The 14,655-nt window shown below is 36.4% G+C and overlaps 1 protein-coding gene across 1 annotated transcript in view; it reads right to left on the reverse strand.

Moving 5' to 3' along the window:
• DGKH (diacylglycerol kinase eta) overlaps nt 1-14,655 on the reverse strand; it is a 314,831-nt gene that overhangs the window by 28,675 nt on the left and 271,501 nt on the right. The window contains exons 17-21 of the mRNA XM_007948176.1: nt 12,460-12,594; nt 9,397-9,514; nt 8,301-8,411; nt 8,064-8,160; nt 3,791-3,898 (exon numbers count right to left, since the gene is read on the reverse strand). Coding sequence (XP_007946367.1) covers nt 3,791-3,898; nt 8,064-8,160; nt 8,301-8,411; nt 9,397-9,514; nt 12,460-12,594 — 569 coding nt within the window. The remainder of the gene's footprint in view (nt 1-3,790; nt 3,899-8,063; nt 8,161-8,300; nt 8,412-9,396; nt 9,515-12,459; nt 12,595-14,655) is intronic.

The following is a 14,655-nucleotide window of genomic DNA, read 5'->3' on the forward strand; positions in this document are numbered from 1 at the left end:
TATATATATAAAAACTTTTAACAACAGAAAACAGAACAGTAAGTGCATATTATTAGGGAATGATCATCTAAGGGGGAAAAAAAAACCTCTGAAGATGGCTTAAAATAGACATTATAAAAAAGGTTTTGAAATCCAAATAGCACAAATGGAGAAGTGAACTGTTGAAGTTTTACATAATCCATGTGGTATGCAGAATGTTAATATCTGTTCCTATCTAATTCAGATGTCTTGATAAAACGATGCATGTAATTTTAGAAAATCCCCAAAGCCTGAAAGGTGATACAGACTTCATAAGGTTAAAGCTAATGAACATGCAAATTATGACCTGGTTCACTTGGTGTGTTCTGAGAGGTCTGTTCTTTAGGGAAATCTAACAAGATATCAATATGCAGATGTGCTTTGTATCTTAATACACCTTTTTAGGGAATTTGAAAACACAGAATCAAAAACCTCAGTGATATGGTAAAAGGTCAAGGAAAGGTTTACTTTCTTTGTTGGTTACCATGGATGGGAGGGGAAAAGAAGGAAAACTGCTAGATAGGTAAGAGACAAGTATTGACTTGGGTGAAGGGAAAGGCAACATATCAAAAGTGAGTAACCAACACAGTAACACTAAGGAAAAGGAAAACACAGAGAGGTGCACAAGAGGTACCGACTAACAAAGATAAATACTTTTATTTATACAGTACTGCATAATCAGTAAAAACAAACATCAATCTATGGGTGGATCCATAGGTAGACAGGCTGAATGACCAGGTATGTCTAGGCAACAGGGAATATAACCACAACCATATATAAGTTTGGTAGATGATATCGCTACAGACGTATTTGTATATGGTACAAGAATATCCATATATATATTTAAATTAACAAGGGGCAAAGTTATGATAACTTCTTAGCCACACAGCCAACCACCCTGAGGGAACAAGCTGTTGGGCCCATGCGCTCGGGCCCATGGGCTCAGAACCATGGTCATGGGGGATATCAAGCTCAACTGGCATAACATACTACACAAAAACATTGTTCTACATGCTACTTTGGTGCATAGTGACCGGGGACTTAGAACCTTGTGAGCAGCCATTTAAGATGCAACAATTGGTCTTTCCTTGCCTGGAGCAAAGAAGAATGAAGAAAACAAAAGACACATGGAAACAACTAGTCCAAGGGACTAGTGGACCATGTGAACCTCAGCATACATGACCCTGAGCCCAGAAGAACTAAATAGTGCCTGGCTAGCACTGTTAATCACTCAGAAAGGGATCAAAATAGTAGATCCTGGATAGAAAAAAATGTGGAACAAAACTCAAAATCATAAAAAACAGACCAGGCTTAATGGTCTGATATAGACTAGTGAAACCCTCAAGAGTATGGCCCCTAGACATTCTTTGGGCCTGGAATTGAACACACTCCCACAGCTTTTAGCCAAATGATAGAGAGGCCTACAAGGTGAACAATTATACCAGATAGGTACACTCCTTAGAACAATCAACCGTGGGAGATCAGAAGGGTAGTATTTGCACAGGGAGATAGCTCAGAGAGCAAGAATGCATAGCAAAGAAGGACACAAGGAAAAGGTAACCACAGGGAAGAGGTGGGAAGAAAGCTGTTACATTATGGGGACTGCACTCAATGTCATGAAATTAAATGTGTATGAACTGTTGCATAGAAAATGAATTTTCTCTGTAAACTTTCACCCAGATGACAATAAGAAAATAAAAATTTCAATAATAAAAAAATCTCAGTGGTTAAAAAACATGTAGGCGTACTCTGATTTTACATTAAATATTTTTTTTTCAAAATTGTTCCTAAATTTATGCTGAAGTACTTCCTTTATTTTACTCTCCTTTTCTGTATCAAATAATTATGTGCAAGGAGTCCTTGGGCGGTACAGTTATGTTGAAAGGATGGTGGTTCACACCCATCCAGAAGCACTTCCTAAGGCAGGCCTGGGGATCTGCTTTGGAAAGGTCACAGCCTTGGAAACTCTATGGTATGTTTATAGTCAATATATAGTAGTATCCTAAACAAAACGTTCACTGAAAATATCAGGACAAGCGTTTACTAATAGGGGTACTTTCTTATTACTCTTGTTATCAGATTGCTTAGATCTGAATCTTGGCTCTGCTACTTACTATAACACTGTGTGAAACTAAATTTCACCTCAGTTGCTTCAGTGGTGAAGTTTAAATAAACATTGTGGGTAGCAGATAATGAATGTGAAGCTCTTGGACCATTGCTTAACTACCCAGTAGGGTTCAAGAAATGTTAGGTTTATTTACCTTTATTTCTTTGATTTCTTCCCTACAAAATGTTTGAGTAATGACATGTTGACAAAAATTGCTGATTGCTAATATAAGTTTTTATACTCCAAGAAGATTGGAATATTTTCATATCATGAAAATTACAAATATTTCACAATCTATTTTACACTCTAATTCTGCCTAAACATTTAAGAGCCCTGGAGAAATGGGTCAGTAGGAGCCATTATATCATAAGCCTGGAAACAAAGGGCCTATCAGTCAAAGTGTGTGATTATTCAAACAAAGACTGTGACAGTACTTCTCAGTTTTACTGCTATGTAGGAGGGGTCACTATGAGTTGAAATTGACTTGATGGTAGAGTTTGGTTTGGAAACATTAAGAAGTGTGCCCTGTCTTTCATTCTTTTTAAAATAATTATATTTGTTAGGTTGTGTTCTTTCAGTCTTTTCCTAATAAAACATAAAAGAAATTTAAAAAATAGCCCTAACTCTCATTGTCCAAATGAGCCCTTTTGACATCTGTAAAACAAAAATTATATAGATATTTAGAAAATTGAAAGTATAGAAAAGTAGAATAATGTCACCCCCTACATGTCCACATCCCAATCCCCAGAGCTGTAAATGTTACCTTACATGGGAAAAGGGACTTTTCAGGTGTGATTAAATTATGGATCTTGCAATAGAGAGGTTATCCAGTATTTTCTAGGTGGGTCCAATGTAACCATAAGGGTCATAAAAGTGGACATAGGAGGCAGAAGAGGAGGTCAGAGTAAGGCCATGTGAGGAGGACTTAGTTGGTCATTATCAGCTTTGAAGATGGAGGAGGGGGAACACAAGTCAAGGAATGTGGACAGCCTCCAGAAGCTGGGAAGGGCAAGGAAATGGATTCTCTCCCAGAGCCTCCAGAAAGGAGTGCAGCCTTGCCAGCGCCCCAATTTTCATCCAGTGAGACACAGATCAGACTTCTGTCCCACAGAACTGTAAGATAATAAATTTCTACTGATTAAATCACTGCGTTTGTGTTAACTTGTTACAGAAGCAAGAGAAAACTAATACAGGTGTGAAATGATAGATTAAAAACCTCCTTTCTTGATTCCTTGAATCTCCTTTATAAAAGCTGATTCTTTTGTGCCCATCCAGAAAAATTTTCGATATATCCCAAGTGCTTGGCTGCTAAATGAAAGGTCCGCAGTTTAAACCAAAAGCCACTCTGCTTTCGTATGAATTTACAGCCTTGGAAACCCTACGGGGCAGTACTACTCTGTCCTAAAGTGTTGCTGAGTCATAATCAACTCCATGGCAAAGGGCATATACAACATGAAAATTCCAGAGTGCATCAGTGAGAGACTATTTAAATAAAATCTTATTAATATGCTCCACCCTTCACCTGCCAATGAAAAGACTATTCCAATGTAAAATTAAATTAATGGTATATGATTTATTGATAACATTTAAAAAAAAAGCAAGATATTTCAGTAATTTAAATTATTTTTGAGGAAACAAACTACTTACTCACACTACGCTACTTACATCATCCTCTTTAGTTCCACCCCAGAAATTAGTGCCACCAGCATAGCTTGGAATGTTCAGAACTGCTATGCCTTGCAGACTGGGAAGAGGAATATACTGTCCATCACACTGCAGGATAAAAAAGCTCAGCGATTAGAGGAAAACTCAAAACACTAGTTTTGAACGTCAAAGACAAAAGGTGAAGGGGTAAAGTGTGTTGATAATGTTTGCTCTCCTGTAAAGGTGTTCTTACATACGATAAGGTCTTTATCTTATTTTTAATGAAAAAATTTTAAAGTATAAATAACCATAATAAAAGCTGTTACAAAAACAGAAAAATAAAAAACAAACTATTTCAACTCTTCCAAAATCAAGCATTACTTTTCTTAAGTCATTTCAGGTCACTTAAGACATTATTATTTGTATTGTCATAGTTGTACTTATTTTAAACATTCTTTTTTTTTTTTTTTTTTAATAAATTGTGGTAAATATATACAAAACAAAACAATTGCCATTTTAACAGTCTGCACATGCATAATTTAGTGCCATTAATAACATTGACCATGGTGTTCAATCATAACCATTATCCATTTTTAAATTTTTCCATCAGCCTTCATAGAGAGCAACTCTGTAAGGGCAGACTCTAGGCCCTGACCATTTCACCGAGCACCACTCACAGCCCCTGTACATCGTCACTGTTCTGTAACTACCTGGTGACTGGCTAAACTCCAAGTTGAGGTCTTCAAGTACAGGCACTTCCTGACTTACAGGATTCAAGCTATGATGAACTGCACTTAGGACTGTCTGGTTTCTCTTGAGTGTGTGTACATCTAATTGTTAGTAATGTGTGCTACATACAATGTTACAGCACATAGTCTGCTGCTATTATCATTCTCAGATGTTTACTCTCAGATGTTTATATATATTGTTTCCAACCTCCAAAGACAAGTGAAAATCAGATTTATAAAGGAAATGTAATAAATGGCAGTTAAAGTGAAAACTAGAAAAGAAAAGTATTCGACTTACATCAGAACATGCTTAAGACAGAGTTCTCAGAACAGAACCCCATTATAAGTCGGGGACTACCTATATTCAGAATGAAAACCAAACTGTAAAACGTGCATGTAGGAACGCATCTTATACTTCTTATCTTCTAACTATCAATTCAATGAAAATTAAATTACTACTTAAATGAAAGGAACTCTGGTGGTGTAGTGGTTAAGGCATCTGTCTGCTATCCAAAAGGTCAGTGGTTTAAACCCACCAGCTGCTCCATGGAAGGAAAATGGGTCAGCACGCTTCCATAAAGATTTACAGCCTTGCAAACCCAATGGAGATCAGAACCTATTTGATGACAGTGAGTCTGGTTTGGTACTGACTTTAATGGAAACAAAAAACAAAAACATCATATGGTTGGTGAAATAATTACATATTAATGTAAAAAAATTTTTAGTGAATAAAACCATAATTGCTATCTTTTCATTAAATGTTCTTAAACTAATTTTCTTAAGTTACTATTGTTTGTTTGATTCTATCTATTAATGTTTAAATAAACTTAGTTAGCTATTAAGAAGAGGACAATCACTAAAGGTATTGAATTGTTTTTAAGAAATTACCTAATGAAAAATGATAAAATTATTTGTTGTTGTTAAGTGCCATTATGTCAGTTCCAACTCATAAAAACCCTATGTACAACAAAATTTCGACGGCACACAACAACAACAACAGTACAACAAAATGGAACAATGTCCAGTCCTGCAACAGAGTCACAATCATTGCTATATTTGAGCCCACTGTTGCAGCCGCTGTGTCAATAATCTTTTTTTATTTTCTTCCTTACATGTCTGTCTATTGTTTGGCTAGGAGCTCTGGTAGCACAGTACCTAAGGCACTTGACTGCTACTAGAAGGCTGGTAGTTCAAACCCACCAGCCATTCCTCAGAAGGCAGGTTGGGCAATCTACTTCTGTAGTGACACCACCTCAGAAACCCAAGGAGGGGTCGCTATGAGACGGCACATAACAACAACAACAACAACAACAACAACTTTGTTTGGCTGGAAGCCATGGGAATGAGTCCAGTTCCAGACCTGGAGGGTAACTACTGGCTACAGTCTTGGGGGCTCACCAGGCTCTTTCAGACCAAAACAAAAAACCGAATCCACTGCTGCTGAGTTGAATCTGACTCATAGCGACCCCTTCTTGGGTTTCCAAAGTGGTACCACTACTGAAGTAGATTGCCCAACCTTCCTTCTGAGGAGTGGCTGGTGGATTTGAACTGCCAGCCTTCTGGGTTAGTAGTCAAACGCCTTAGGCCCTATGCCACCAGAGCTCCCCCTATCAGACCAGTATGTGTCAATCAATCTTTTTGAAGGTGTTCCTCTTTTTTTGCTGACCTTCCACTTTATCATGCATGATGTCCTTCTCCAGGGACTGGTCTTCCTGATAACATGTCCAATGTATGTGAGATGAAGTCTTGACATCCTTGCTTCTAAGGAGCATTTTGGCTGTACTTCTTCCAAGACAGATCTGTTCATTCTTCTGGCAGTATACAATAAATTCAACATTCTTCGCCAACACCATTATTCAAGCGCATCAGTTCTTCTTAAGTCTTCCTTATTCATTGGCCAGCTTTTGCATGCATATGAGGCAATTGAAAACATTAGGGGCATCTTAATTCTCAAAGTGACATCTTTGCTTTATAACACTTTAAAGTGGTCTTTTGCAGCAGATTAGACACTATGTAACGGTGTAATTTCTTGACCGTTGCTTTCATGGGTATTCAGTGTGGATCCATGTAAAATGAAATCCTGGATAACTTTAATCTTTTCTCTGTTTATCATCATGTTGCTTATTGGTACTGTTATGAGGATTTTTGTTTTTTTTTAGAAGGAGGTGTATTTACATTGAAAACTAGTCTTTGATCTTTATCAGGAAGTGTTTCCACTCCTCTTTGCTTTCAGCATGGAAGGTCACGTCATCTGCCTATCACAGGTTGTTAACGAATTTTACTCCAATCCTGATGCTGCACTCTTCTTCACACAGTCCAGCTTCTCGGATTATTTGTTCAATATACAGGTTGAGTAAGTATGGTGGAAGAATAGAACCTCGATGCACACCTCTTTTGATTTTAAACCAAGCAGTAGCCCCTTATTCTATTTGAACAACAGTCTATTTACAGGTTCTGCATAAGCAAATTAAGTATTCTTGAATTCTCATTCTTTGCAATGTTATCCATAATTTGTCATGATCCATACATTTGAATGCCTTTGCATAATCAATAAATCACAAGTAAACATATTTCTGGTATTCTCTGCTTTCAGCCAAGATCCATCTCAGACCAGTAATGATATCCCTCATTCCACGTTCTCTTCCAAAAACAGGCAGTACCCCATGCCCTAATGATGTAGTAATGCAACTGTTTTTGAATTATCAGCAAGAAAACTTTACTTGTATGTGATATTAATGATACTGTTCAATAATTTCCACATTCTTCACATTCTTTTGGATCACCTTTCTTTATGGATGCCTTCTAGTTAGTTGGCCAGGTAGCTGTCTTCCAAATTACTTGGCATAAACAAGTAAGTGCTTCCAACATTGTATCTGTTTGCTGAAACATCTCCATCGTATTCTATCCATTTCTGGAACCCTGTTTCTCACTAATGCCTTCAGCGTAGCTTGGCCATCTTCCTTCACTATCATATGTTCTTGATCATACACTACCTCCTGAAATACTGCCAACCTATTCTATTTGGTACAGTGATTCTGTATACTCCTTCCATCTTCTTTTGGTACTTCCTGCATTGTTCAATTGTTTGTCCACAGAATCCTTCAATATTGCAACTAGAGGCTTGCCATATTGAAGTGACAGTGAGGAATCCCTGGGTGGTGTAAATAGTTAATACGCTTGGCTGTTAACTGAAAAGTCTGTGCTTTGAGCCCAGCCAGAGGAACCTCAGAAAAAAAGACGCGGAGATCCACTTAAAACAAAATCAGCCATTGAAAACCTTATGGAGCACAGTGCTACTCTGAAACACAGGGGTTGTCATGAGTCAAAATCAACCAACTGGTTCACTGACTTGTGAGAGCCAGGCTGTCACTCACATCAAGGGTCTACCTCTCCTTTAATATAAAGCAGATAATCACAATTTAAAAACCACTTCCATTTTCTCCCCTTGAGGATTTAATCACTCTTCAAAAGGAATTTAGGACAAACCTGCTCTACAAATGAAATTATTTTTCTCTGTTCAGTGACTTAAATAAGATCATTTCAGATGGTCTTCAAGATGAACTTACCTCAAGTTGAACCCTTTGTTCTAAGTTCTTATATGATCTCTGTAGTAACTCCCTGGTTCCAAGGACTCCATACCACATGAAATTTTTAGTCCTACTCCTGAAAATAAATGTTGGCAGGCAATTTCAGTAAATATTAGTTATTTATCCTTTATAGGCAGAACAAACAAAAGAGATAATAAATGAAGCGAAAGTAAAATTGCCATCATTTAATAAAATTATTGCTAACACCAAAATTACCTGCATTTTTCAGGGTGTTCTTCTCGCTTATTATTAAATTCTAGTGAAATTTTTGCATCTAATCCAATCCCAAAGTAATTGTTCATGACACATTTTTCTGTATATCCATCTCTATGATGACAAGGAAAAGTAATTTTAAAAGTCAATTAATTTCAGGTTTATAACAACAGTTATAGTTAATACACAAAACAGTACTTAAAATTACTCAAATTAAGTTTTCCTTCCTGATAAGAGAGAGTTATGCTTAGCAGGCATGACTTCTCATCCATATCCCATGTGAACAGCCCCATGCATGTGCAACCCTTGGTACACAGGGTAGTAAGGGATGGTGGGCAAGGCACAGTGGAAACAGACTCATGATTTACTTTTCTATTCATTACAAAACAATCTTAGTGCTTCTTTCTCCTGCTTAAGCCCCTTGCTGTACAGACAAATGGGGGTGCCTATGAGAAGCACCAATACTCCCATTACAAAATCTCCTTTGGTCTACTCTTAACAATGAACAAATCCAGGCCATCATGTTCAGTGCTTTGGAAAGTGCAAAAACATTTAAAACATAGTAGCTTCTTTGAGGAGTGTCATTAGAGAAATGAGACAACACATGCAAAATTAAAAATGGAAAAAGGAAGCATACACGGAAGTGTCAATTTTTTCTTTTTTTTTTTAGTTCTGAGAAAGCAGACATCAACATGGGCAGAAGCTTCCTGAAGTAAGTAAACTCAAAAGCTGAACTTGGAAAGATGATTAGATTTGGTGAGTCTGAGAAGAAAGATGAACTGGCTAACAAATATGGGTGTGATGGCACTATTGTGTAAAATATTCAGGGAAAGTGAATAGTTGAACAGTTCTCATTAGGGTTCCTACCAGAGAGAAGAGTACGTACAGATGGAAAGGGACCAGGCTCATGGACAGATCATGGAGCTAATCAATTTCAAAAGGGCCCAAGTAAGTGCTCATCATCATCAATTTTTGAAAATTTCTGATTGTTCTTTTTGTGAAACCATATTTACTGTAATACATTTGTAAATGTTAGAATTAGTAACAGACAGAGACAAGAAAAGCCAAAACAAAAATATTTGCAAAAGCATTTTCTTACAATGAATCTGGATCTGGGTCAATAAATGGCGTTGCACCAAAAGGATCAATATTTGCTAGTAACATTTTGTTGATAATTGAACTCCCAGCAATTGAGGCAGCTAGTCCTGCTCTTAAACCTGGCCAGAAAAATAAATGCATACATGATCACATGTTAGAAAAAAAAAAAAAAAAGAGAAAAAGAACCAGTCTGTTGATTTCAGGACTAATTCTTAAAACACCTTGCTTCTGTAGTTTCCAATGTCTACTCATCTCATTATTCAAAATTGAGAACTATGACTTTGTTGAATATTAAGCTTTTGATAATTCTAAGGATCTACATTTTATCTTAGAAAATTAAGCAGATGAAGACCTAAATACTCTCTCTTTGACAGTTTCTCATATTCCATCTTCACAGTTTTATAGTTCAATAAACATTTATTACTTCCTTTGTAACAGCAAATAAGGTGTTAAGTTTTTAAAGAATTTACAATAAAGGATGAAGTTACCCACAATATCATGGAACTATCACTTCTATGCTCTCAAATCATGTATAGCCATTAAATAGAATTGTTATGAAATGTACTAAGGTTGGAAACTCCAGAGTTAGTGTCAAGAATAAGTAGTATTGTTGCTGCTATTCTTAGTTGCCCATCGAGACAATTCCAACTAATGGCAACCTCATTTGTGCAGAGTAGAAATGTGCCACAGGGTTTTCAAGGCTATGACCTTCCAGAAGCCTGTCTTCCAATGTGCCTCTGGGAGCTCTGGTAGCATAGTGCCTAATGCCCCTGACTGCTAACCAGAAGGTTGGCGGTTCAAACCCACCAGCCACTCCTCAGAAGGAAGACGGGGCAATCTACTTCCGTAGTAATACTGCCTCGGAAACCCTAGGGGGGGTCGCTGTAAGTCGGGTCCGACTAGACCACATGTAACAACAACAACAACAGTCAAGCATTTAACCATTTGCACCATTCAGAAGGCACTTCTACTAAAGTATTAAACACAGGTATTTATGAATTTAGAATTCACCTACATATGCACAACTTCACATTTATTCAATATGTTTCCTATTAACTAGTTATGGGATGCAAAACCAATGAATTTTATGATTTACTGGACACAATATTAAGGCTAGAAGCATAAAGTGTGGAGAGAAGACAAAGTACTAGCAGCCTAAGTGAACAAACAAAAAAGAAGGAAGGAAGAGAGAAGGAAAACAGAGAACATAGGAACACAGAAAAAAGTGTCTTCCTCTTTTTTGCTGACCACCTGCTTCACCAGGAATGATACCCTTTTCTAGGGACTGGTCCCTCCTGCTAACATGTCCAAAGCGAGGAAGACAAAATTTAACCATCTTCACTTCCAAGCAGCATTCTGGCTGTATTTATTTCAAGACAGATTTGTTTGTTCTTCTGGAAGACCATGGTATATTTAATGTTATTCGCCAATATCATAATTCAAATGCATCAATTCTTTGGTCTTCCTTATTCATTGTCCAGCTTTTATATGTATATAAGGCAACTGAAAATGCCATGACTTGGGGCAGGTGGACCTCTGTATTCAAAGTGGTATCTTTGCTTTCGAACACTTTAAAAGAGGTCTTTTGCAGCAGATTTGGCCAATGTAATAGACCAATTGATTTTCTGAGTATTGCTTCGTAGGCATTGATTATGGATCCAAGTAAAATGAAATGCATGACAGTTTCAATCTTTTCTCCTTTACAATGTTGCTTATTGGTTCAGTTGTGAGGAGTTTTGTTTTCCTTAGGTTGAGATGTTATCCATACTATGAAGAATGTAGTATTTAATCTTCATCAGTAAGTACTTTAAGCCTTCTTTGATTTCAGCAAGCAAAGTTGTGCCATCTGTGTCTCACAGGTTGTTAACACAGGTTATTAAAGGGTCTTCCTCTACTCCTGATGCCATGCTCTTCTTCATATAGTCCAGCCATCTTGGATTATTTGCTCAGTATACATACTGAATAAACTATGGTGAAAGGATACAACCCTGACAATACCTTTCCTGATTTTAAACCATCCAGTATCCATGTGTTCTATTTGAAAAACTGTCTCTTGGTCTATGTACAGGCTCCTCATGAGTATAATTAAGTGTTCTGGAATTCTCATATTTTGCATGTTATCCATAATTTGTTATGATCAAAATAGTCAAATGTCTTTGCACAGTCAATAAAACACAGGTAAATATCTTCCCAGTAGTCTCTGCTTTCAGCCAAGATTCATCTCACATCAGCTATGATAGCCCTTATTCTATATTCTCTTCTGAAGCCAGTTTGAATTTCTGGCAGTTCCTGTCAACATATTGCTATACCTGTTTTTGAAATATCTATAGCAAATTTTACTTGTATGCTATATTAATGATATTGTCCAATAATTTATATATTCTGTTGGATCACCTTTCTTTGAAATGGGCACAAATATGGATCTCTTCCAGTTGTTTGGCCAGGTAGTTTTCTTCCAAATTTCTTGGCATAGATGAGTGAGTGCTTCCAGCATTGTATCTGTTTGCTGAAATACCACAATTGGTATTCCATCAATTCCTGGAGGCTTGTTTCTCACCATGTCTATAGTGTAGCTTAGACAGCTTCCCTCAGTACCATAGGTTCTTGATCATATGCTACCTCCTGAAGTGGTTGAACACTGACCAATTCTTTTTTCAGTTCTTAGCTTGCTAGTGCTGCCACAACAGAAATTACTTAAAGAACAGAGATTCACCTTCTCATAGTTCTGGAGGCTAAAAGTCCAAATCAAGGTCTTAGCTATGTTGATTCCTTCTAGGGGTCTCTGTCTTGTGATTACCATCAATTCTTGGCATTCCTTGGTGTCTGTCTTCTCTCTGTGTCTATCCTGCTCTAGATAGATAGAATCCTAGATTCACTCTACTCAGCTATGAACTCTTTACCATAAAAGAAGAAAACCGTATTTCTACACAGGGTCATATTTATAGGTACAGGGGTTAGGATTTCAACACATTTTTTTGAGGGGACACAATTCAACTTACAACAAGTTCTTACATAATTTCACAAAAATAATTAAAAATAGACCATGTTTAAGAAACTGTACTACCTGGGCAAATTATTCTGGTATTGAGCACAGGGAGGCTTTCTTTAGTGGCTGCCACAGTTGGACCAAAGCTGGAGGAATCAGTTTGGGATTGGCTATGACTTGGCCGACTATCTGGAGATCGAGGTTCTGTTTTAACTGTTGGCAGAAAGTCCAGATTAAAAAGAAGTAACAATAAAGTTATAAAAATAAGCAAACCCCTATAAAACCAAGGCAAAAAATAATTTAACATAAGTTTAAGTCAGTCAGTGAAACTAAAAATATTACATTGTGTGTCTTTAAGTCTGCTATAGGGAGGGCATATGCCACAGAAAGGTATCTTGGTCACTCAGCTCAAATACCTGAGATCCATAGATAACAGATGTCAACCATAACTGAGGGTCAGCAATATTCATAATTTGCATATAATCAAGGCAAACTTAAAGGTAAACAGAAATTATGAAGTCAGATGATTTCTGAAAATGGAACATATGTGTTATAAGATATACTATCAACACAAACTTTTTTCATCACTTCTGGGTGAATGATCAAATTTAATTAATGTAATTATCAGAGCAACATGTGAAACAATGGCTTCTTCTATAAATGGAAGGGAAAAAATTATTTACTTTCAGATGAAACCAATATACTATTCCTACACTTGTTAATTATTAATCAAAATAACAATTGGCCCCAAACTGTTCAATCATAGCTCTTATAAAAGCTCAATACATTTGGAAAATTATTCTATAACATAATTACTATCAAAGTAAATAACAGAAAGAAAAGATTTAATTCTATATAATCTGGGCCAATTTAATGAAGGGCAAATAGTATCTTGAACTAATTTAAGAGCTACTGGAAGGTGATTTAAAAAAACAAAAACAAAGGCAGTAATCTTCAAACTCAATTTAAAAATACTCAAAAATTTAATTATTTTTACTCTCCCTAAGACTAATTACAGATTAACAATATTAATTTTACACTCTATTCTCTCTGTTCAAAAACAGTCCAGTTGCACTAAAGAAAAGTAGCAGAACAGCAGCTCTTTTTTTGACAGATGGGACTCCTGGGGCTAATTTTTAATGAAAACAACCTTTTGATGTTCACCTCTGATAACTAGCAGAAAGAGTCCTAATGACTAAGACTGATGTTTCATTGTAGGTAACTACATTAATGCCTCATGGTTCTTCTAAAATTAAACATCCCATTGACTGCACTAATATACTGTATCTCACATATCTCTGACATAGGAATTAAAACATAATTTAACAATAATATAATGAGTGTGTTTAAAAAAATAATGGTTATTCAATATATAAACACTTGTACTATTGCTACTCATTCTTACTTAATTGAATTATTAGTCAAAAAATAAGATCAAATACCGCAGTTGAAGATTTTTCTAAATCTATGTCTACTTCAGGAGCTCTGGTAGCATAGTGCCTAAGGAACTTGAGTGTTAATCAGAAGGTTGGCGGTTCAAACCCACCAGCTACTCATGGGAAGGAAGGGTGAACAATGTATTTCTGTAGTGACACTGCCTCGGAAACCCAAGGAGGGGTCGCTATGAGTCAGGTCCGACTTGATGGCACATAACAACAACAACATGTCTACTTCATTACCAATACTGGCATTTCTATACTTTTAGTTTCTTTTGGAGATTTCAATGGAAATTTAGAGTTTATGAGAGTATGGTAAAGTGGAATGATAACTTGTTGGAAAACCACTAGTAATGAGTATTCAAAAACTAATCCTCTCAACAGAGTCATCATCTTAGAGGAATTATCAAGTGACTTTCTGTAAAGGCTCTATAGTCAATCCTACATTAATCATTTTATTCAACGGATGAAGACAAATAAAGCCGCCTCAACAAATTCATAGATGAAATAAATTTAAGATGATAGGATCAAGCTTCAAAAATATTTTGACAGGATGGAATGATAGATCCAAATAAAAAATATAAAATCCATAGGAATATATGTAAACTAATATGTTCAGGTTTTAAAAAAAAAATCTCTTAAGACAAAAATAGGATGAGGAGGCCAGATTTATAGTACTTCAAGCCAAAAAAGAAATATGAGGACCTTTGTAACATCAACAATGTCCAGAATGACTAGTGTATGGGTATCAATATGCTAGGACACTACAGAAAATATATGCAGACTTTTGTTCAAAATGGCGCATCGTGTTTTAACATCTACCAAAAGGGTGCAACCA

This window comes from Orycteropus afer, unplaced genomic scaffold, assembly GCF_000298275.1.
Source record: "Orycteropus afer afer isolate SDZICR_OR568_19922 unplaced genomic scaffold, OryAfe1.0 scaffold00207, whole genome shotgun sequence".
NCBI classification, from domain to species: Eukaryota; Metazoa; Chordata; class Mammalia; order Tubulidentata; family Orycteropodidae; genus Orycteropus; species Orycteropus afer.